The 25,582-nt window shown below is 46.8% G+C and overlaps 1 protein-coding gene across 1 annotated transcript in view; it reads right to left on the reverse strand.

Annotated features, from left to right (window-relative positions):
* The window catches only part of LOC144174036 (cell adhesion molecule Dscam1-like), a 284,742-nt gene that overhangs the window by 33,189 nt on the left and 225,971 nt on the right, over positions 1–25,582 (reverse strand). The window contains exons 15-17 of the mRNA XM_077702435.1: positions 4,795–4,926; positions 1,957–2,124; positions 1,288–1,358 (exon numbers count right to left, since the gene is read on the reverse strand). Of these exons, the coding sequence (XP_077558561.1) occupies positions 1,288–1,358; positions 1,957–2,124; positions 4,795–4,926 (371 nt within the window). The remainder of the gene's footprint in view (positions 1–1,287; positions 1,359–1,956; positions 2,125–4,794; positions 4,927–25,582) is intronic.

Below are 25,582 nucleotides of genomic sequence, written 5' to 3' on the forward strand. Positions count from 1 at the left end.
CCAAAAAAGCAAGCCTTCAAGGCGGCCAGTCGGACCCGTGGCCTCATGGCATTTATTTTTAGCAGAAGCGTGCTGAATGGCGCCCCTTACGTAGGACCACACATTACGTAAGACCAAATCCAATAAAACAGAGTCAAACTTCGAAAAAGACATAGGGTGCTTGGGCATTCCTGTTTTCTGTCTTTCTTTTATTTTATTTGTGGGATCGCTCAACGCAATTGCGCCTCAAAAAACCGTATGAGAATCCTGGTAACCTAAAAATTTTACCCAGGTAAGGTTCACTTTTAACCGACATATACAGGGTGTTACGCCGATAATTGGAACACTTTATTTTTTTTTTTCCTGATTGAACCGCTGCTTGGTTCGCGCTCACACTTCACACGAACGTCGCATTTTGTGGTCTATTTTGTTTGAGACCGGAAACAACGATGGTACTTACCTGTTTATTCTGTAAATAAATAGAAACAATTTTCGCCTGTGGTACAATGGCGGCCGATTTGGACGTACGAGCTAGTGCAAGCTGATCTTAGAACGATGGCGCCACCTGGGGTATACAGAGTGAAACAGACGATGGGGATCCACGGCAGGAACGAGCCAAATGGGGTAGCAGACGATCAGAAAATCTCCTTCGTTCCTATTCTACGATGATCACAAACAGTTGCTTAACAGCTGATACCAATCATAATAAAATATTCTCATGGTTAATCGTGGGAAACAAACGTTCGATTTGTTTCCCTACCCGCTTTCACATTTTTCGATCGTCAGCTACCTCATTTGGCGGCTTGCAACCGTGAAAGGAGCCGGATGAGGTAGCGGACGATCAGAATACCTGCTTTCAGATTTTCTGATAGTCGGCTATCCCATTTGGCTCCTTCCTTAGGTGGAAGGAGCGTGAATCCCGTCGTCCGTTTCGCTCTGCATACCCCAGGTGGCGCCGTCGTTCCAAGATCAGCTTCCATTGGCTCGCGCGTCCAAATCGGCCGCCATTTTCTCATAGGCGAAAATGGTGTTTATTTCTTTTCAGAATGAACAGGTAAGTACCGTCGTTGTTCTCCGTGTCAAACAAAATAGACCACAAAATGCGACATTCGTGTGAAGTTCGAGCGTGAACCGACCAGCGGTTCGCTCAGGAAAAAAATTTAGTGTTCCAATTATTGTCGTAACATCCTCAATACTTCCTGAACTTCAATTTACTCCATGGTTTGGAGCTTTCAGTCTCAACGCAGGCTTATCCTGTAACCGCGAACCACGGAAATAATACTCTGACCCGCACTTAGTGGTACCCACCTTCCAAGACACTTTGAGAGACTGTGAACCGGTTGTATGAACGGTCAGGGAAGATGGCGCGCCAGTGGGTGCTGTGCGTAAAAAAAAGAGACAGAGAAAGGGGGGGGGGGGAGGGGGCAAGGAGGGCATGACCTTAGACAAAAGAGACGAGTTCGAGATGAATGTCATGGACGCAAAAATAATACACTCCATTTGTGTCTCCAAAAAGGATGCGATTTCGCCACAGACTTGGCCTAGAAATCAAACTTCATTTCCATGGGTTGTCTAATGCTCATTAAAATATGCTATTCGATTATCAAGAAAGTACTGTTTGCCCTCTGTAGTTTCCGAGAAATTTGCACTAGGTGGGCTTTGCTTCCACTAACGTTCCGGACAGCGGGTAAAAAACAGAAATATTTTTTTCTGCATTTCGTCGGGAAAAATGAAGAATCGGGGAAATACTTTTGTAAGCGTACTGAAATCTAGAAATTGTGCATTCACCTTCAGATACCCTTGTGTTTTATTTCTCGCTGATCCTTCTAGGATGTTATAAGGGTACAAAAAATAAATCTCCCGTACCAAGGCTAAAAAAAATAAGTTTCCCTTGCCGTCGCCAGCGACTCCTTATATTTCCGTTCTCTTGCTCGCAGTCTGAAGTGGCGACATAAAATAGGAAAGGAGAATTCCCACCTTCCTCTTGAGTAGTGACCAGCGTGTCATTGCTGGGCACGCCAGGTCCCAGCGCGTTCTCAGCTACGATGCGCAACGCGTACTTGGTGACCGGCTGGAGACCGCGAACGCTCGCCTGGGTCTCTGAACCGGGTACCACCAGCTGGGACACAGGACCGCTCCAGGACTCTGCACGAGGAGAGGTACCGGAAACCGTCGGGGGTCACTGAGTATCTGGAGCCTTCACCGCCACGGCAGCATCGGGAACTTAGTGCCCATGTCACCAACGGCGTCAAATGCTTCGGATTTCAGTCCTAGCATATAAAGTCCTTTACCCTCATTTTTTATCAAGGCAATGACGTACCTTGTAATTTTGTGGGGAAATACTGATAACCCACATCACGTAAAAAAACCCGCTTGGTTTCCCTTTATCGCAGCTCTGCTTAAAGCGGAAGTAAAGTGTTTCGTTTTATTCTTTGAGGCCGGGGAAACTGGCAGCGGGCATCGATTCCATTACGATCCCGATATGATTCCATAGGGAGATCAATAACCTGCTTATCAACCCTCTGGTCTTACGACGGATATTTTTCAGAGCTCGTTTATCACAACACATGCAAATGTCTACGCGCTATAACACCATTCGATCGTCTTGTTTTTTCTCCCTCCGAACCATAGCTAGGAGATGCTGGGAATAAATTTCCCATGTCTCATGTTTATTGACTTGCTGGTCAGTGATCCGGCATCGGTACCGTGTTCTGTCGGCGTTCGGGAAGAAGGAATATGCTCTCGGTTTTTTACCTTTTTTACGGTAACGATGATGTTGGTGTTTTCTGTACTGAAAAAGGAAACTCAAGAGCTATAACATATAAATGTTGACAATTTGGTATGGACTTTACAGAAAGAGGGAAGCCATCACTTCTGCCATTGGGAGACATGGTTATGGCGTATAACTACTTTATTGTATCCCTGTGCTAATACAACATACTTAAAACCCTCATAGAGCCCATTTGGCACAGAAACAACCCCAATCCGCGCCAATATGACAAAGTACACAATCTCTACATTTTTCGTGTGTTCGATGTTGGGCTGGTTGGTCGATCATAGTTAAGGGGATGTACAGCGCAACAAAATACGAGGGACAATAAGGATACACATCCTCACTGTTGCATCCTTACTGGTGCATCCTTACTGTCCCTCGTATTTTCTTGCGTGGTACATTCCTTTACGCGTGTGCAATGAAGTAACTGCACGCCTAGCTGGCAATCGGTCTTTTATTGAAAACCTAATCACCTGCAAATCTTTCATGTTCGAGTGTTTCAGTGCTTGGGCATAATTCTTGCTTAGGCTGACCACAGCAGGAAATATTTTTTCCTGCGGATTAATGCTTGCGTTAACTCGTACTGCTGCAGTCGGATCTGCGCGCGAGATTCACCAGCCCATCAACCTCTAGGAAATTCGCCGTGAAACACTGAAAAGTAGGCATACTTTACTTAAACGGATGGCCCGCTGTAGCACAAACCATTGATTAAATAATTAATGATGCTCGTACGATTCTTGGCATACCAGCTTTCTTGCCAGTCACGGTGGCTCAGTCGCTTGGTTGTGCATGCCGCTAGGCCAAGGAAAGTAGATTCAATCCCAGCCTCAACGACCATTTTTATGATGGCGCCAAAACGAAAACGACCGTGTGCCGAGATTTCAGATCTTGTTAAATCTCCCCAGGTGGTATAAGTAAATCTACAGCCCTCCACTGGGGCGGGAGTCATAAACCAAGTTTTGGGCTTCGTAGCGCATTTGAGGCCTCATAGCGCCTCACACACCTTCGGGGCGGAAAGGACACATTTTTTTTTGGTTAACCATCTTTTATAGTAGAATAAGCACGTAAGGAAGATTTATGTTCACTAAACCGCATTTTCCGGGTATTGAAATACGCCTTTTTTTCCGCGCCGCGCCTTTTCGCGAATATTAAATGCGGCAGAGAAATACACGAATGAGAAAAGCTGTTCTGAAACTGTGTGGAATTTCGAAATTAGCCACTTTAGGGGGAATGGGCATCAGCGAGTGTGCCTTGCAAAAATTGCGTTTGCACATTTCAACAAAGAGCATAGACATACCTGTATACCGATAATTAGACGATTTAGTATGGCGAAGGGACTCAACTAGTCACTGAGATTGGGAGGGAAGTTCCATCGGAAGTGGGCACCCTACCGGAATGCTCTTGGAGCAAGCCCCATTTAGAGCGCTTTCGTGGCCGTAATAATGTATCATTGTAACGTACACTGTCTATAACCTCTGCAGATAATTCCCTAAAGGCTCTTTCTTTGCATTCGAAGTAATTTGGAATAATTTTTCTGTATATGGTGTGTCTTCATCGGTGGTTTTAAAAGTCACCTAGATGGCGCCAGTGGTTTTTCACAGCGCGTAAAAATACGTACAAAAGTCCGGGCTGAACCCTCAAAACCGCAGATTGCTCGCCAAAAAAGCTACGGATTAGAAAAGATACAGCTACAAACTCAGAGAATCAAATGCTGCTTTTTGCACTTTCAAGGAATGCGAAATTAAAATTTTCTTGTTCGTAATCTTGGGAAGAGTAAAGCTACTTACAGGGTTTATCCTTTGTCATAATTTCAAAATAACAAAAAAAAAACACTGCTTCTATGAAACTTTCCGTCGTGAGCTGGAATTTTATTTTTAAAGATGGTGTAATAATTGCATAAAATTCCGCAAGCTTTGGCTACTCACAGGAAAGCACGTGTTGTTTTATTCCTCCTCGCAAATAAGCACAGAATAAATGGGTGCGTGCTTCTAATGTGTAGGATGCAGGTGATCGTTCTTCCGGTGGGTGATCGGTATGCTCACCTTTTTGCAGCTTGTGTTGCAAGATGTAGCGAGTGATGGGGCTGTTCCCATTGTACGGCGTCTGCCACTGCAGTGTCGCTGATCGACTCGTGTAGTTTGTCACGCTCACTCCTGTCGGACCATCGGGTGGCTCTGAAGTAGAAAATAGGTTGAAAAAAAAAAGCCATGAGGTATTGATTGGGCTCTTCGTTATGGCCAAGCGGCATTTTCACAAGACAACTATTTATTTTCGATGCAAGATTTTGTCAGATCTCGTTAAATAATAGAGCACTTTTAATGCCACTCGCCGAAAGTCCTCTTATCTTTTCTTGAGGTGCAACTTTTAAATCAACAGCGCTTCAATTTCACAATGCAGAAGTGTAGGCATCTTATAGCGCCTACGCGTGCTTGACAAAGACCAAAGTCTGGCGTTCGTATAAAAATATTCAAAGTCATATCTTAGGACCCCTGCTATCAGTTCCTAAACCGCCCAACTGTCATCAAAATAATATTTAGTTATCAGTGGTAGTGGGATCTGAGCACAAGATATTCATTCGTAAAACGAGTGAGCTGTACCGGGCTATGCGAGAAAACATTATGTTACGACTTTTGTAGTCATTTCCACCGTACTGTACATTGTCGTTGTTAAAATAACACCACTCCACAAACTATTACAGCACCACAATTTATCGGAGCGTTGTGTGTGTTCTCATCCCTGGTCCCGTTTTTTTTTTTTTTTTTTTGTGCGCAGTTAGAGTCATGTACACACAAGGGCAAAAGTTTACGGACCACGAAAGCAACAACGTTGGGTTAATTCTCTGCCGCACGGCAGCCCGGGGTACTATGTCCGGTATTTTTCTTTACTCCAGTAACTATACAACATCTAGCATGCACTCGGAAGTTTTTGGGGCTGCTACCGGAAGAGAAAAAACCTAAAATTGCTTTTTTTCTGGTCCGTAAACTTTTGCTCATGGGTGTACATTGAGCACTCACACTGATATCGCCGTTATCGTCTGTCGCTGTGTGTAAACTTTGAATTTTCCAGTTGGCTTTACTCGGGAACCGTAAAAACAACATCCTCACTAACCACTTTCTTCACACAAGGTTGCGGGTTCGATTCCCGGCCGCGGCGGCCGCTTTTCTGATGGAGGCGAAAAGCAAAAACGCCCGTGTGTACGAGATTTCGGCGCACGTTAAAGATCCCCAGGTGGTCAAAATTAATCCGGAGCCCTCCACTACGGCGCGCCTCATCGCCTGCGCTGCGTCGGCGCGTTAAACCGTGCAATCAGAATCAGAACCACTTTCTTCAGCTGGGGCGCACTTTTGTATGACAATTTATTAGCTCTTCCAGACCCTATGCAATAGAAATAATGTGTTATCTGAAGTGGTATTTAAATGCCTTTTTTTATATGGAAGGTCTACTAAACCTTCGTTTGAAGCGCGATGCGAAGTATGTGACACGCTTAAGTTGATGTTCTGGCTTTACAAGGTATTTCAAAGTGGTCGTGCTAGCAGTTAATTCTGAGGTGTTTTACTAATAAGACATAAATGATAGGAAGCTTAGAAAAACTGTCTCTTTATAGCTGTCCTCAAACGTTATTTTCGAGAGGGACGTTGCGGTCATGGTTTCTTCGACAAGACATTATCTTTAACGATAATTTATTAAAACAATTGTACGACAAGCATGGATGTCTAACAGTTGTAGAAAACCGAATAAATAGACGTTCACTAATGCTATGTTGCCCTTGGCTCTATGCCAGGAAATGGTTAATTGTTTCGGTTATTAGTAAGCGCTAATTTCCGGAGCTGAAGATTTCCAGAGCTGAAGTGTCGAAAAATGGACGTCCGAAAACACGCTGTGTGGAGCGTGACACGCGCGTTGTCTTGGGTAGTGTGGCCTGCGTTTCCATTAATTACACATCCTACCCAACTTGTTTGAGACAAGCGTGTTAACAAAGTTGCTAATTAGTCTCCCTACACGTTTCATTCACCTGGCACGAGTAATCAGTGCTTGCAGAAGCAGCCGCCTTCGTTAGCAATCAGCCACATGGCGTCCGTGCAAGCCTGCCTGTTGAAATCGCAGAAGGAGAATTTTTCGTCTCCTCTCCCAGCATACGCAAGAAATCAGTGGGCTGCGTCTGAAGGCAGTTGGATGAGTCGACCTTTTGCCTCATCCCCAAACGCGAGCCTGCTCGTGTCGTGTGCAGAAACTAGACTTCTCATCTTTTCAGCTCAGGCTGTTCTTTTTGTCATTGTAAATAGGTCTTGAGGACCTCGTTAAAGACAATAAACTGTTCCTGCCATGGCTATCGCACGGCCATGCCAACAATTCAGGCTCATGTTATTCTTACTTGTGATGATGTTTACGAGACAGACCTACTTAGTTACTTGATGGTCGTTCGTTGAACTCAAACATAGCTTTACTACAACAAAGCTTTGGAATGTTGAAACCCGCCTTAAATAAGTTGCTTTCACGTGAACAAGGATACAGTGTGCAGTTTCACGAAAGGGCAGCGGAAATTATTGACTGTTCAAGTTCATCGTGCGTGCCTACAACTCCGCGAAATCGTCAATTTATGCGTTGCCTTCGCAAATATACCCATAAAGACAAAATAAAATATTTGAATGGGCCAACTTCACTTAATTATGGGGAAGAGTGTCGCCTTAGGATAAATTTCACTTTATTTTCGCTTTTCCTGATGCGGTTTTATGTCAGAGCACTTAATGGTCTTGCCTTGTCGTCTTAACGGTCAATGCGACTGCCGGAATCAGGCGGCGCATCGGGATAACGGACCTGTGCAGACCCACCAGACATTCTCAGCACCCTCATCGGTATCGCTGACCTGACGACCACATTGATTGGGGGCTCTATAGCTGCTGGTATACTGAGTGCTGTGAGTTCAGTTTTCCGTTCATAAGGAGGGTGTGGCCAAACACCGCACCAAAGTGACTATATACTACACCAAAGAAATGCTAAGAGAGATCTTTACACTCACTTGCTCTGCACCCCCTCAAAGGAATCGTGTTGAAATTAGGGCCATTAAAGGGACCCTGCAACCCTTTTTACAACTTTTTTTTTTTTGAAATCTTAAATGCTTGCAGAACGTAGTCACCCAACACACCCAGTATGTAGATTGGGGGGTCGCAAAGTACCTCAGCCAAACATTACTGCTCTATGCGCATCAGATAACTTGTAAACTCGCTCAAAAGCTTTTTCTCTCTTTCCTTGTCCTAACGTTCTTCGACGGCTCGAATTACGTCACTGAGGCCATGTAGCGGCGCTTGGCAGGTTTTCCTTCAGTTGCACCAATGAACGCTTTTCGATAGCAACTTAAAAAAAGCAGCAAAAACAAAGCAGAAATGGAAGGCGTATCTGCTGCGACAAACAAATCATGCAGTGCCGCTCCATGCTGGCGATAACTACAGCTTTTGCAGTGGTTCCGGACGCGAAGGAAAGAGTGAAAGCGCTCATCGAAAGTGCTGCAGGGTCCCTTTAAATTGACCCTGACGTGCTAATCGAATGCTCTCAAAAGCAGTTCTGCGCAACCTATTATCTCTATAGCGGAGGTGAAGAGCTAAACTTTCCCTGAAGTTGTTCGGGTCCTTTGTTCTACGGGCTACAACTAACCTAGCCTACGTGCCTGCACCTCTGCTTTGAAGGTCTCCGACGAGCTATCGATTGCCTAGCCTAGAACAAGGCCTGAAGGCGCCAGCTTTAACTCTTTTCTATCGCTCATACTGCTCAACTAAAACCATAGGTCAGTCATAGTTTCATAAGCAAAAGCAAACTATTCCTGAATTACATTAATATATAAACGCCTTCAACTGCTTCTGCAGGAGTCCGCCACTTTTATTCTTGTTGGGCGCTGTTCTTTCTTTGTCAGTTTTTTATAAGAAACTGTTAGCCAGGTTTTCTTCACTCAAACCAGGTTTGGGCGATACATCGAGAGTCGCACAAAAAAAAAAACGTGGAACAGTTTCCGGCGGTTTGCTCGTTTAAAATTTTTACACGAATGAAGGGAACGCTTGGTTTTTCACAAACCATCATCAACGCTTGGCCTTTCCGAAAATACTACCTACCACTACTCAACCCATCTAACCATAGCAGACGCACAACGTTAACCTGAAAAGTTAAAGAGGAAACAGTACGAGCGCAGTTCACGCCGCGTTAAGTTTGAATTCACAGTAACAGCGCAAACAACACAAGGCGATAAGAAGGTGGCACAAACACAGCGCTGTTTGTCTGCCTTCTCGTGTGGTGTTGTTTGCGCTGTTACTTTGAATATGTACCAACTCACCCAATCGCCCATTGAAGTTTGAAAAATTTATTTGGCAAAGTTTCCCTAAGCGATAGCGCTAACCAGAGACGCTCCGATATAGGCGGTCGAAATAGGAAAACGCTTACAGATAACAATACGCTGAAATATTTACTGAAGATGCTTATAGTTTGTGGTGCATTGAGCCCTGCGTGTGGAGCCCACTCCCATTAACTCGGCTCCTCATGACCGCTGCCACGGCGAATTTGTCTGCCATGGCGCAAAATGTTTTTTTTTTTTATTTACCACTACTTTAGACTACCGTAGCCAGAACATAGGCACGCGCTTGCATGCATGTATGACCAAGGTTATGCTTCTGGGAGTTATGCAGTTAAGAACATAAGCATAATCACCATTTTAGGCCCATTTTTTAGGCTCGAAGTTTGGTACCCCTAACAGCAAGATTAACAACCTCGGCAAAGTACCTCAAACTCGCTGTACGTCGAGCTGCGGCTACCGTTTAATGACGTTAGAAGCCAAAGCGTACCGTTAGCTGTAGCGTAGGCCGGCGCACACCCGCGTCCCCCCTCCTTCCCCCTCGCTACGCCACCAGTAGTTCGACTGGCCCTTTAGCACCGCTTCCTCCTACATCCTCGAAAATCTGAGAGGTTTTGTAGGATATAAATGCTTTCGCACTAAAAACTTATTCCGTTAGGCCCGGACTAGGGCGGTTTAGAAAATAAGGTTTTCCCTCTCTCTCTCTTTCTGTTAGACTTGAAGACTCGGTAGATCTGGGCACTGTAGAAAGGCTCCATTATCTCATGCGAGTAACATAGTCATTGTCTTATAGGAAAAAAATACGTGGGAGTCGGACATTTGTTCACCGGGTAAAGGGATCGCGAACCTCTCACTCAGTCTACTTCAGCGCCAGGGGTGAGGAGGGGACGGAGAGTAGGCAGCGGCAAGGGCTTATAACGGCCGCAGTCGACTCCCGACTACGGCCGATGAGCGTTCTGGCCCTAGCACCGATTCAGGGTCTTCGTCGCTCACACCAATGAAAGACAGCCCGGTTGCTCGCTTCTCACTGGTGGGGTTATGGAACGTCGCTGAATGGAGGGCTGAAAAGCCACTAACTTGGTAGAAAACCTTTAGGAATACTACGGTATGGGCTTTTATCCCGGCTTCTCCTGGGCGCCTTGTGCAAACGCAGAACGCGGAGCGGTCGGAGCAGCTGCCCGCGTATTTATCCGCACGCCGCTTTCAGGCCCACACCCAAGGCACGTCGCGTTTCTTCGCGCTCTGGCGAACTTGCGAAACGCTACCGAAAGAATACCGCCGTCGATAACGACAATACAAAGGGAAAAACCAAGGCGTGTCGTGGGCGTTCGAATCGAGCCACTGCATTCGAAAGCTGGGGCGTTTTTGTTTGAGGGCCGTCCGGACTTACTTTTGGCCACCTCTGCGGACCGCTCCCTGAAGGCAGGGACTGTGGTTGGGTTGAAAAGACGCTGATATGTAAAAAGAAGAAAATATGACTGGAAAGACGCGAAACCAAGCGAATCATATCTCAGTCTTTGGTAAACTTGTATTTCGTTTTTGCTCAATGAAATATGCCTTATGCGCTGGTGTCCCAGACTCAAAATCAGGCTCCGGCAAGTAGTTCCGACGCGAATATTTGTTGTTGGAAAAAGAAAGTAACACGTTTTCTTTTTGTTTCTTTGTGTGTTTGTTTTAGGAGAGAAGGTAGGAACCAGCGCTATTCAAACTTTTCTTTTTTGCGGGTGCATTTCAAAAGCAAAACCAAAACTTACGCAATGCTAACCGAAGTTGCGAAAATATATTTTCAATATTTCTCAACGCACCCACTTGGGAGAATTGGGGCCGCAGTGTGGTTCAGAAAGCGCCGTGTAGATAACGGATGCAAAGGGACAAAGATATGAGCCAAAGATAACTGCGTTGGGCTTCGAATGGAGATTGTCAAAAAGGCTCAAACCCATTGCTCCACAAATGAATGAGTAAAAAACAAACAGCAGTTTGATATAGTATTTGAAGTTTCGCCGAGTATTTTCGAGTGGGCACGTTACAGCACCAAAATATTTTAATAAATAATAAAATTAATACCAAAAATATTTTAAGATTATGTTTGACATCAATGTGATTCGATTTGATTAAATATTAAAAATACTTTATACGTCTCATCGCTCCCAAATTGCACTGCAGTTTTGTAAAAAAAAAATGGTCGCGTTTATATATCGGCTCCTTTCGTTGCAAATGTCGACAAAAGACGATACTCTTTGTCGACATTTGCCAAGTAAATGCCTCCCTTCGCTTTCCCGCTCACCTCTCATGCTGCTCCTCTTCCGTCGCGCTCCTTGCAAGGTAAACACGCTAAAGGTTTGCTGGAGTCGATTTAAATTTACCTCGTTCCACTCCTCCAGGCCGGGTGCCTCGATGCCAGCGCTGCTGTACGGCGGAGACGCGCCTGAATCGAGGCACCCTACTTCAACGTTTGCAGAACCACGTTGCTCTACTCTCCACAAGCGTTCCAAGCAGACCGTGGAACCTATATAGTGGAACCTTTCATAACTGTTGCCATTTAAGTTCTTAAAATGCCGCCAGAAGCTGCAGGCGACGGCGGAGTGAATTTTTTTTTTCTGCAGTGGATGAAATATTTCATTTTGCAAAAATCAAGCATATATGATTTTTTTTATAAAAGAACACTGCAAATATTACTTACATATTAATTTGTTGTCATATATTTGCGCAATGCCTTGTTCTTCTACAACAATATTGACAAGTATAAACATTACACCGCACCTAGACGTTTAGATTTGGCGGCGAGTACAAAAGACTATTGCGCAGACCTTGTATCACTTTGGCCGGGTGGCTGAATCGAGTCACAGACAGACAGACAGACAGGCAGACCAAAATTTCTGGGTTTGGGTAGCCCAAGAAAGACCATCGTCTTTAAAAAATAAAATTACATGTTGGTAGCACTTACTTATATGGACCTTCCCGATGCTTGACTAGGTGCAATTTTAACGAAAGCCTACTTCTCGCCATGTGAAGCTGCGAACTAAAGACATCTCGTCTATAAAATGCAGTATTAAGTTTACTACTGTGGGCTCCAAAATTCTCTGCGAAATGCTCGCTAAGCAAAAAAAAAAAAAAAACTTCACGATAAGCTTAAATTGTTGCTAGGGGAGATACTTCACGCTACATATGATACTTTTAAGCAACGTAATTTAGCGTCGGTGAACACATAAGACTTGCGAAGTTCTCACTTTGACGCTTCTTGCCAGATTGTGCAGAGAGGGGAGGCCCTCAATAACCGGTGTTTTCTGCGGTATTCTTTCTACGAACGTTTACAGATATATCTATAAATGCTGCGTTGTACAGCAGTGGTGCCACGTTGAACGTATTTCCAGGGCATATAATGCCAGGATGGAAACTCGGAAAGTGTATAGACGCCTGCATTGAACAGGGAATTGAACATGATTCCATTCAACCTACTTTGCGATCATGAGCAAGAGACAGAGAGAGGGGGGGGGGGAAAGAGTTTAATGAATATGATAGTGGGAGTGGAACCATTGTTCGAGAATCCATGTGTTTCAACAGGGAAGCTTCTTTGTCGTAGCGGTGCCCGCCGCTATCAGTCCGAGATCGGCGAAAGAAAGGAGGCGACGGCAGTCCAGGTGATAGGCAAGCAAGAAAAGCCCCGCCGTTTATTTTGCAGCGGTTTAAGTAGCAACTGTGACGTCAGAGACACGTGGTTCCATACAGGCGCCAGGCACGGTGGATCGGCGCGTCCTGCAGGAGCGCACTTTCAGCGGCACAGGAAACATTCCAGCACACTTAGCGAATCGTAATTTTTTGTGTCCGCAGTTAAAAATACCAATAAATTGGCGAGCGTGCTCGTGAGCGCAGGCCTCGCGGCGGCCGCCTGGCAGTTAACAAAACCAGTAAAATGCCTCGAGAGAGAGAGAGAGAAAAGACTTTATTGTCACACGTCCGGCATGCGGGATCCCCACCGGCCGCGCAGGGCGCGGGGGTCACCCTACCTTACGCTACTCTTATAGTCCTAAGAGTTCACGTCGGGCCTAGGACCCAAGGCTTTGGTGCGCCCCTACCCCGCTCGGACTACTCGGGCGGTCGCCCTTTCGTCTCTGCAGGGCCAGGGCAGCCTCGAGCTGCTGGACGGCCCTCCTTTGGTCACTCGGGTCCGCGGACCCCACGCACTGTCTCACTCGCGGCGGTAACGTCTGACCGTCCGCGCACACTGCGTCACAACCCCACATCAGGTGGGCCAGGGTGGCCGTCGCTCGCGCACAAACACCGCACACTTCGCTCGCGGCGAACGACCGCCCAGCGACCGCTCCGCATACCTGTCAAGCCAAGCATACCCACTTACGGAGAGTGGCCAAGATTGAGGTGACTGCCCGGCAGTTAAAAAAACCAAGAGAATGTCGAGCGCTCGTGTGTGCGTGCCTCGCGGTGACAACCCAGCACCCCAGGAACAAGTTTGTCGAGCCAAGCACACCCACTTTGGGAGATTGTCCAATATTGGCAAAAAAAAAAAAAAAAAAAAAACCTGCAGCGTTGGCCGTAATCGCAGCAACACTTGCTCGGAACGAGAAAGACTCCAGCGTTTGACGTAATCGTCCATGGCAACACTTGCTCGGAACGAGAACGACGCGTCATAGCGTACGCCCCTCCAAGGTGATGTGCAATGATGATCACTTCCGAAAAAAAAAATGAGGGAAGCTCCCACTTAACGCAACAATGATGGAGGAAAGGTCGTTGCGGCAGCAAAGAAGAAGCAGATCGAATGCAATCGTGGACCTAAACCTTCGGCCTTCGCTCGGAGCTGCCAAGCGGCTGCCCATTCTCCAGAGTTCCGAGCCGGCTGCGTGCTGCACTGACGTGTCTTCGGTTCCTGGCTTCGATTTTCTGCTTTCCCTTTCGGGGTTTGGCCAAGGGTGTTGTATTTCGGGTTAATTTTTACTGTGCTTTAAGTGAAATTGTCTAACGTGAAGCTTCCCCTAAATTGCAGGCTCGGGAAGCAGGCGAGCTGATGTCGTTCAGCTCTCCCGGCCAGGGGCCATCGCCCTGGTCGGCTTCCCTTTCAGCGCAGGAGCTGCCTCTGAATTTCTTCTCGAGTGGTGGCGTGAACAGGATCCCCGTGGCTCTGGTGCCAACCAATGGAGCGTCAATTCGGCTCAACCATCCCGAGGCAGTCCAGTCGGCGCTGCAGGGTGCCACGCAGTACTACCAGTCGGTGACTGAGGTCCGGCAATTTGGCAAGGGTGGCCTAGTGTGTAGATCTTCAGACCTGTCCTGCATTTCTGACCTGCTAAACTGTCGCATGTTCGGCTCCATTCCGGTGAGTGGGTTCATCCCTCATCATCTTGCGTGCTCAAAGGGCATCATTCGTGGTGTTAGCGCAGATTTGAGTGCTTCGGACGTGCTCCGCAAATTTGCAGAGGCTGGTGTTATTGCGGTGTACCGCTGTAGTCGAGAGGCTAATAACACCAAAGTCCCCACTGAGTCAGTTATTGCGACGTTTGCTGGTCTCTCTTGCCCTTCTGAAATTAAGGTCTGGCCGCTGGTTTTCAGAGTTGACCGTTTAAACCCGCGTCCTCTTCAGTGCACAAGGTGTTGGCGGTTTGGTCACTCCTTGAGGGGTTGCAAATCGACTCTTCGATGTTGCTCATGCGGGGGCGCGCACACAGCTTCTGACTGCAATGGAGACGAGGTGAAGTGCTGTCTCTGTCAGCAGGGCCATCCAGCAAACTATTCTAACTGCCCCGCACGAGCTCAGGAAGTGAGCGTGCTTGAGGTCCTGGATAAGCGTCGCTGTTCACGGGCAGAAGCCACGGCCATCGTTAAAGAAAGGGCTTTTGGATACGCGGGTGTCGCCTCTCGTCAGGTCACTGCTATGGACTCTTCCTTGCCGTCACTTGTGGATGCTGCTGTCGCAAAAGCCATACCAGCTGTGGTTGACCGCCTTTCAGGTATATTTTCAGAAGGTTTTCAGCAAATGGAAGCTCAAATTCAAGTTATGTCGTCGCAGTTCTCTCAGTTGCTCCACGCCTTTCAGGGCATGCTTACGTTTATGCAGCAGGCAAATCCAAACTTACCTCATCCCCCATTAAGCACTCCTCAGGCCACCACTGCTCATTTTCAGAGCTTCCCAGTTCCCCAGCCAATAAGAGCTTCTTTGGTACAGCCACCCCTTACAAACACCACGGCTAATGACACGACAGTGCTAGCGCGAGAGCCATCGCAGAATGCAGTAACGGCGCCAGCTGTGATTCCCTCCACTAGTCAGATCACCCCGAACACCCCATCTACAGAGAAGCAACTGTTGTCGAACGCTCCCCAGGATGCCTGCCAGCCACCTATTGATTGTTCCTCAGTCCCGTTGCCTCCAGATCCGTGCGACGAAACATCGACGGGGGACATGATTGTGACCTTTTGCAACAAAAGAGGCACGTCACCTCCCCCAGGCCCTTCGGCGAAGTCGAAAAACAGGAAAGCCCAGTTATGCGACAATACATCGGAGGACATCCTTACCAGAGCAGTGACGGAGGCTAATATCAACTAATCATGGCTTCTATCAAGGTGTTACAATGGAATTGCCGCTCGATTCGTTCCTCTTCTCCGGACCTTTATACTTTAACTGCTAAATTTTCACCTGAAATAATTCTACTACAGGAAACATGGTTAGACTCTGGCACAATTTTTACGTTCCCCAAATACAGAACCTTCCGCCTGGACCGTCAAGGTCGCGGTGGCGGCTTACTGATATTAATATCCATTACCTTCTGCCGTAATGCGTTCAAAACTTTCGACTTTTTGTCCTCAGATTGTGAGATACTTGGCATTGATTTACTTCTGCCGGGTTGCCGCCCTGTGTCGTTGATAAATGTGTATTTTCCCCACGGAGTTAGCGAAGTTAGAGCTTTAGATGCGGCCCTTTCGGTTAGCCAAAAAGCTGTGGTTGTGGCGGGGGACTTCAACTCGCACCACGTATCTTGGGGATATAGGACTGACACCTCAGGGAGACGTCTTTGGGAATGGGCAGGGGATAATAACCTGCACTGCCGAAATGTAGGCAATGCCACATTTATAAGTGGTCAATCTCGTTCTGTCCTAGACCTCACTTTTGCGACCTCAGGGCTTGTATCTTCGTGGTCCACAATTGACTGCGAGACTAACAGTGACCACACCCCGGTACTGTTTGACATCGTTTGCGCTGCAAAAATACCAAACCACAAAGTACATTCGTTTGTCAATGTTAATAAGTTCTCCTCGGAGCTGTGCAAAGCCATCTCAGCTTTTTCACCTATGGAGCAGACAATCAGGGCTGAAAGCGTTGTCTCTGCTATTAAGGATTCCATCCTTCGAGCAAAATTTACGGTATCCTCAGTCCATAGCACCGCTTGTAGCCCTTGGTGGAATGAGGAATGCACTAGAGACTTCCGGCGTAGGAAAGCCGCCTGGCAGCAGCTTCTCCACAATCAAAGTCCGGCTAACTGGGTTAATTTTAAATTTCACCGCGCAAATTTTAAGCGAACTGTATCACGTGCGAAGGATACATTTAATATTGGCCGATTTTCCGCCCTATCACAACCGAATCGTAGACAAGCTTTATTCAAGTTTCTCAGGTCTAGGAAATCATCTCCCGTCTCTCCGAACACACCCTCCCTGGTTCGTACGCCAGAAGAATCCGTTGAATTCTTAGAGACCATAGCGAGTGATCTACAGCTGCGGTTTGCGACAAGGATTCCGTCGACAGGTTCTCGAAATTTTGGCACGGCTGACTTTGAAGAGGTCGCTATAGGCGAGCTAGATAGCGTAATTTCCCGTCTTCCAGCGTCTGCGCCTGGTCCAGACGGTATCACCGCAGCGATGATTAAACTGTTGTACAATGAAGCCCCGGCAGACCTGTTGAATGTGGTTAATATTTCTCTTAAAAACGCGTGGATACTTCCTGAATGGCGCTTGGCCAAGATTTTACTTTTTTTAAAGAAACCGGAGCTTGGATTTACAATTGATAATATTAGGCCAATAGCACTAACATCCACCCTTGTAAAAGTAATTGAGCGCGTTTTGCTTCTCCGTATTAATAAGTTTTTGCGTACAAGGAACATACTCAACTGCAGACAAATTGGTTTTAGGGAAGGATGCTCTATCTGGTGGGCGCATATAGACTTGGAAAGTCGCATCCACTGGGCCCGACGAAATAAGCAGATCGCAGCATTGGTCACCTTGGACATTTCGAAAGCCTACGACAGTGTGGAATATGGCATCCTTCTAGATCTCCTAGCTCGCTATTCGTTTCCGGAGTACATTACTGCGTGGGTAGCGGCTTTTCTGGAAAACAGGGAGTTTTTCTGTTCCCAAAATGGTTACGCATCTTCCCGGTATAAGCAGACACGTGGAGTACCCCAGGGGTCTGTTATCTCCCCAGTGTTATTCAATGTGCTTTTGAGCTCCATACCCATTCACCGAGATGTGCATACATATGTCTATGCAGATGACATCGCCTTTTTCTCTTCATCGCAAGACATCCATTCCTTATTTCATTCCCTTCAATCATATTTAAATGTCCTGGAAGCGTGGTTGGATACTTTGAAATTTTCTTTAAACATTGATAAGTGTGCCATCCTCGTGTTCCCTCTTACGGACCAAATATCGATTTCGTTATCGTATCACCAACAAACCATTCGTCAGGTTGAGTCGCTAAAATATCTTGGGGTCATATATGACAGAAAATTGAATTGGCGCCTACACATTGAACATATAGCTGCGAAAGGCTCCCGTGCTGTGGCTCTACTGAGGGGTCTTAGCCACAAAAGAACAGGTCTGAGGGCAGATACGCTCTTGATGATTTACAGCATGTATGTTCGACCAATCTTAGAATTTGGGTGTGTTGTATTCTCTGGCGCCGCGACATATAAGCTCATGCCTTTGGTGAAGCTGGAACGACAAGCTTTGCGTTGCTGCTTAGGCCTACCCGGTTACGTCCCGATTCGGGTATTATACTTGGAGGCCGGAGTCCCAACGCTGAATTCCAGGTTTAAATATCTCACCATCAATGCATTTGCAAAGTACCTAGAGTCGCCGCTGGCCAGATCACAGGCTGTGTTTGTCCAACACGCATTTGCGTTTTTCGGCTCAAATTGGTCTCGTATCCGGCGCCCGCAGGTCATTTTTGCCAATTCTTTACTTCATCCATTAAACACCACGCTCCTATCAGTCCCCCTCTTGCAGTCTCAACCCACAGTAGTGGAGGTTTCTTTTGATAACATATTCCCAAAACATGCTAAGTTGCTTCCAACCAACTTAATTAAAAACATTCTCCTGGCTCACCAATCCGAATACCCATCGCACGTGGTTATTGCAACCGACGCCTCTGGAAAAAATGAGAAAGTTGGGGTGGGTATCTTCTCTCCGGCATTGAATTGGTCTTTTTCATTGCGTCTACCCGATTATATTCCCATATTTTATGCAGAATTTCTGGCTATTCTTCTTGCTGTTCTGAAACTCGATTCGGCGCAATCTTCAGTGATGATACTGACGGATTCCCTCTCCGTGTGCATGGTCCTTTCTTCAGAAACTGTCAGTCCCATGCTTAAAACTTTTTACTCCTTCGTTCCCACGTATGTGCGGGCAATTAGGCTTGTCTGGCTGCCTGGCCACTGTGGATTAGCCCTTAATGAAGCCGCGGATACACTAGCGAAAATGGCATTGTCGTTACCTATTGTGGAGGTGCTTCCCCCGTTTGCCTGTGTGTTGTTAGCCCGTTATCGACAATACCTGTTGGCCCAGGACGTGTCCGATCACGGGCTGCACACCTCTCCGGAACTCGACCACCTCAGGTTTCGGTGGAAAAGAAGCCTCTGCCAAACTCGCTCGTGCGAAGTTTCGCTGACTTCGTTTCGGTGTGGTGTTCCCCCCCTTAACAGGTATCTTTACCGGGCAGATCTAGCAACCTCACCCTTGTGCCACTTCTGTCATGAAATTGAATCGGATGAGCATTTCTTCGTTTTTTGCCGCCGATTCTCGCATCACCGGAGAAGACTGCTGGAGGCTCCCCTGCGGCGTCTTGGAATGCCACTAACCTTGCCAGTGCTTTTGTCGTTTGGAGGCACACAGCTAGGTCACTGCCATGGGGATGTCTGTCAAGCCATTCATTCCTTCATTTCAGAGACAGCTCGTCTGCCTTGTTAAAATGATTCTGATCAGGCTCTCTCACTCCTCTTTCTCCTTCTATTTCTGTCTTCAACCTATAGTCTAAATTCTTTCTTCGACTGCACCTTTTTGCCTATCTGGTTTTTTAGTTAAAAAATACACTCTTCTTGGCCAATCCCCCTGAGTGGGTATGTGCCACTTTATGGGCCACCACCACCACCACCTTCGTGATTGGTGAAGGTTGCGCACAGCTTCGCTACCTTCAAGTCTTCAAGCCTTCAAGTCTTCAAGCGCTAGTGTGAGCTTCCTTCATTTTCGCAGCCTTCTTCGCCCGTATCACCAGAGGGACCTGGTCCTCCGGTCGACTGCTAGTCAACGCTGTCGCCCACAGCCCCGAAAAAGAATGCGTGGAAAGGGGTGGTAGGGCTGGGTTCCATCAGTTATACATCCACTGGAATAGATAGGACTTCCAAAGGCTGCAGAACTTTGTTGCACTACATTTGCAGCTGTATATTGTCACGGAGACAAGGACGATGCAGTTGTCTTGAATGAGAAACACGTTTATTGGAGCGAACTTGTGCTCCCCTGACAACTCAAAAGAATACAGAGGCGGCGAAGCAGCGGTCAACAAAGTGACTTGCACAGGCGAGTGTCGTCGAATCGAATGCCCCGGCGTCCGCACTGCAGGCTTTTTATCTTTTGGCGCGCGTGGTTCTCGAAACGTCGATTCGCATCGAGAACATAGTAGATCCAAGAAGATTATTCTGGGCTGTTCACGTTAGATCGGAATGCTCTCCCTATTACAACAGATAACACATGCGACACAGAAAGAAAGAATGGAACATGCGCTTCCCTTGGCGCAGAGACAACACAGACCGGCGCAGCCGGGCGGTAAAAGCAAAACACAAATAAACAAACCCAATGTATGGTTCGCGGCAATATTATAAAACGCGATTTTCAGAACTTTGAAATATGATAAGTCACCCTTGTTGGTTCGATGTTAGCTCTGTCTGCGATTCATGGTGTGTCAATATGGTTAAATTTGTGTTGTAAGGAAATACCATGGCTATTCTGCTCAGTTTTTTAAAATTTTGTTAAACTGTATTCTGTAAAGCATTAAATTTATTTTGCACTATGTCTAGGCAGGCCGCCGCCGAAGCGAATGATTCCTGAAGCTTTTCATAGGTGTACAGGCAGCAAGAAAAATAAGCCACAAGATCCTCGTACACGGATCTTCAAGGCAGCTACAGTATGTTCAAGTTATGTATTCACCAGTCTTACAGAAATTTTTATCACGGGTTCAGTTAAAAATTTATTACTATAGAAAAACATTCAAGCATTTTCAGGTCGTTTGCCCTGCGAGGTGCCTGAAGGATGAAAAACATGCTCGTTCGGGTAAATGGGATTCTCTATTATATCATCGTGGTAGTGATAAACTGATATTGGTGATAAATAGGAACCGTGCATTTTACGCACCCCGATATTTTTCTGTTAACTTAATTTTTATATTTTGCTGCATTAATACATAGCAACTTCACGAGGGGTGTCAAACAGTGGCAACAAAATGAAAGAGGCAGGTGCAGCTCGAACTCGTCCTTACTCTTACGCCACCAGCTTGCCAATAAATGTGCGTAATATACCTTGATCGTGATCGATAAAGGGGTTAAAAGAAAGTGACCACGTGGCAGAACCCTGGCCGTCTATATATATGCTTTCACGGTTATTACCGTGCGCAGGCGTCAATGGAATCACGTAGCGACGGACATGAATCATCATTTGAGTCCCGGCCAGGACGCCAGAAATTGCTCCTCTCAAACAAGCAAGCTCACGAAAAACAAACAGAACAGGATGAAAAACACGACCGCGCGAGAAACCGCACGGACTTCCCTGTTATTACGCCCTGCGTTGGTCTTTATTTTTGTCCATCTGTCGAGTCCCCTGGAAACATTAGTCCAAAGTCGCGCACCTCGCAGCGTTTGGCCATCGGATCGATGGCCGCCGAGTCAATCTTCCTACCCCGCCACTTGCGGGAGAAGAGCGGGAATCAAAGCGGCAGCAGCATAAAAACCACGGCCGGGGGGAGGGAGTTAGAGCGAGAGGTAACGAAAGATAAAAGCGCAGAAAGGCTGGCAGTAAATAGCTGTAAGTAAGGGAAGGAAAACGGAAAACAGGATTAACCGGAGCAAGATAGCCGGTGCTCGTGCGGAGCGAAATAAAAATCCAAGGGGGCAGAGAGGAGCACGGTGGAGAGCCGGGCTTAAGGGCCTTGTTTCCATTTCGCGTTACGTGGAATGGGCGTTCCCGCGACGTAGCTCGCTCGGAAAGGCGAGCACCGCAGGCCCGTCGGCGAGCTTTGGCACCCAGTGGAGCACCGTTGACTATACGAGTTCGCAAATGCGCCAAACCCCTTCGATGCAGCGAGCCGAGTGCGGTCGTGTTCCTTTGGAACAATTACGCCCGCAGCTCGGGAGGGTGCGTCATTGCTGGGGATTTTGTCGGTGTCGTTTCGGGACTTTCTCGTTCTTTTTTGTTTTTCTATAACCCCTATGGGCATTCCTCCCTTTCAGGTTTTCACGTGTTATCGTAGTTTCCAGAGATCGCTTCTAAACAAGTAACTTTGCATACTGCGCTTCCATCGACATTTTACACTGCGCCAATGTTTTGGACAGTGAATCGGGTAGCAGGAAAAGTGGCGTCCAAGCGACAAAGACGGCGCTGCATGATTAAAAGAACGCTGTCGCTGGAAAATAGTATGTACTCCCTTCTCGAATTCTGTGCGTGCTTCGTTAGTTCACTCCTACTTAAGGTCACATTTGTATGCGAAACCACTCTTCCTTAAAAGAAGCTCCTTACCCGCAGAGGTGAATTCGTTGGTGTTCTATAGAGGTAGGACGGGATATTTGTACGTTAATGCTAGCATCATTGGTGGAACGCTTAATTTTTGCCTGGGTGTGCGCTTGCCAGTTTCCAGGAATATTTGCGCACATCGTCATCCTAGCATGGCAGTAAGAAACGTAGCTCCCTCTTCTCGTTGAGCCCCTCAGGGAGTGAGCAGCAAATTGACACATCATCATCATCATCATCATCATCATCATCATCATCATCATCATCATCATCATCATCATCATCATCATCATCATCATCATCATCATCATCATCATCATCAACCACCACAACAACAACAACAACAACAACAGCCTATTTAGATTCATTGCAGGACCAAGGCCCCTCCCTTTGACCTCCAGCCGCTCCTGTCCTGCGCCACCCTATCCATTCTTTCTCCCCGAATTTCCTTATTTTGTTCTAAAGAGCCGCGGCCCCACTCCCGATTCTTGTGGCACCCCTCGCATTACCGACCAGGAGGAGGATGAAACGCCACTGCTTCTTGGAGCAAATGGCATCACGCCTTGTTTGGCATCACGCCTAGTAATGCGTAGCCTCATTGCGCAGAATGAGGTCTTCCGTGTTTCGCTTATGCATAAGTAGGGGAGGGTCAAACCGAAGAAGAAGAAGAAAAAGAAGGAAAAGAAGAAGGAAAAGAAAACGAAGAAGAAGAAGAAGAAGAAGAAGAAGAAGAAGAAGAAGAAGAAGAAGAAGAAGAAGAAGAAGAAGAAGAAGAAGAAGAAGAAGAAGATGATGATGATGATGATCACCGGTTCGCACGCGAGAAGCTCAACTGATAAATTTTCCCGGCATGGGTAGACTCGCCAACGGCAAGACGCACCTGCGCCGGGGTGCGTACTCTTCAAGCGATGAGCAGAAAAACAAAAGCAATGCTAACCAGGAAACGATAGTACCTTGCTGCCCTGAAGCACCGCTAATCAATCGTTGCCTGGGCGTCAGCAGGGGGGTGCAAAAGGGGCTCTATCCACCCCCCCCCCCCCCCCCCCCAAAGCCGTGGCAGACTTCCCCCCATTCTTGGTCCTTCCCTCCTTTTCCTCAGCTCTGCTGATCTACTCGTGCTTGCTTAACTTTTCGCTGACATTCAGGGCCAGAAACTTTCCAGAATGTTCATGGCGACATCAACGTAAAAGAAAGAACGGAGAGGGGCGCGTTTTTGTTGGTCTTTCTTTTGCAGAATACTCACGTAGTCATGACCAACAAATACCAGTCACCACTGGAAGCCTTTACCGCGGAAATTCTGTTCCTGGCGTTTTTCTTGAAAGAAACGGAGTTGCCGCTTCAGATGAAATCGAGAGATGCCGTGCGCATTTCCGGATTAGCTACGCCTGTGTTTTTTCTTAGCCACACCCTCGCCTAGCGGCAAGGGCTGAACCACTCAAAAGCCTGTCAAATGCGTTTGAAAGACTAGCTTCCGCGCGTGTTGGACCTGCGAAGCCTATTTACCAGAAGCTGATGTTTGTAGCCCAGACATATATTTCCTTTTTGCCGCACAGCCTTGCAAGGCCACAATCGCTAGGAACCAGGTTCCGGCGAATATGACAATCCGTTCCGACACCGTGGGCCCCCAACCGTTTTGAGCACAAATTGCCTTAGGGGCCATTATCCCCAACAAAATAAATTCGTGTATCAATCGCATGGTGCCCACCTTAGGCAGACCCATCGGCTCAGCTCTTCTTGAGCAAAAGACCAATCAGTGTTGATCCATCACCAATTTCTCGCTTTCTTGCCCCTTTCTCATCATTCTTGGAGGTCAGGCACCCTTATTTTGCGCGAGCTGGGCATGGCCCACGAAGTTGGGCCGTTAGGCTGCGATACACATGCTTATTGGACAAACTGCTGAGGTGCTTGTTGTGGCCCTTCCCTTGCCAAAGCATCTTTAGTTTTGCCTAATGGAAAGGTGCCTTTTTCGTTCTAATCTCGTGTTATTTATGGTTCCGTCGGATTAACACCAAGGAGCTATAGGCGTTTTACAAATAAAGAATGTATCTGTAGAAAAATGCAGCATGCACCATCTTAGTTTATTCTATTTAGCGCAATTTATTAAAAAATAGTTATTTCATATCCACAAATGGTGAGTTTAAAAGTGTAGCAGCACACGGGTCTTATGGTGGAAGAAATTAGCGAGCACAGTACAAAAGCGGAAGTAGTGTTTACCGAATTCTATTCAGGGAACGAGTATACAACAGAACGGGTTGGCACACAAGGAAATCTTCTGCGAATCATTGCACGCCACATGCACCGGCGAAACACTCTAACTCTGGAAAAGCACACTTAGCTTATTCATCCCTTACTTTTACTTTATCCCGTAACCAAAGGAAGCTTGGCTTCAATTTTGTTGCATCAGACGAAGCAGTACGAGACGATTAAGAAATACTGCCATTTTGATAAATTTGACTGAGAAGCTCAATTATGGCGTCGATCGGGGGTAAACACGGACTTCAATTAATACCCAACGGATCTTCTGGTACTCGTTAAGGGTATCTATTTCAATATCATTCGCGCTCTACAAGGGCCATCGTACTCCCCGCAATGACGTTCTGTCCTGGCCGAGCTTTCTGAGCGCAATTTAGCATGTGAAAATGTGGCTTCATTCGACGATTGCTGACAACGGTTTGTCTGGCTGTGATATGCCTTCGCTGCGTTGTGAAAGAATTTAAAATGATGGGCGAAGATCCGCCAAACAGGCGACCACTTTGCGATTCACGCGTTTGTACAGCACGTGGTTCTTTTAAGAATGAGTGACTTTACGACTGGATTGGCACAAAGCATGTATATTATTTTTTTTGTAATCTTGATTCGCAACATCATTTAACAGTACTTCGCTATTAGATCGGCCCAGGAAAATTGTTTCAAACACCGGAAACCACGATCGTTCTGTTTAATAAAATGTTGCCGTTATGGTGCGGAGTAGTTTCTTGGTGGTGTGCATGAGCGTTAATGAAAACTGAAACTTGTAGCCGTTAAGACGAAATAATAATTTTCTTCATTTTTCCACATGGTTTCTGGATGCCGTGAAATTTCGCTTACTTTATTTAAACCCCCCTTCCTTTCCTCCATCCTGCTGTGGGGCAACGGGTTTCCCATACTCAAGATAAAATCCTTCCGATGCCCACGATTCCTTGTATACCAGCCCTGCAACAACTCTTCATGCTAAGCCGCATACGATGCCGCAGATGCCGCGCCATGTTTTACTGCTTGGTTCTTTAAACAAGGCGACTGATACGAAAACAGTGCGGTCCGTTCAAGGAGTGCTGCGGTCGTGGTCGAGGTATCACTCAGACTTTTTTTGCGCCGATGCAGACGGCGAGCACGCCAGAAGGAATGCGCAAACAGGAGCAACGATGGGGCAGAGGGGGCCATAAGAACAACCCAAAAACTACCACTAGGCCTGATAAAATGTTCCAACGAATGTTCCAAAGCAGGCCAGACACGCAGTTTCTTGAAGGGGT

This window comes from Haemaphysalis longicornis, unplaced genomic scaffold (assembly GCF_048455015.1).
Source record: "Haemaphysalis longicornis isolate Haplotype H1 unplaced genomic scaffold, Haemaphysalis longicornis Haplotype H1 scaffold_3, whole genome shotgun sequence".
Classification (NCBI taxonomy): Eukaryota; Metazoa; Arthropoda; class Arachnida; order Ixodida; family Ixodidae; genus Haemaphysalis; species Haemaphysalis longicornis.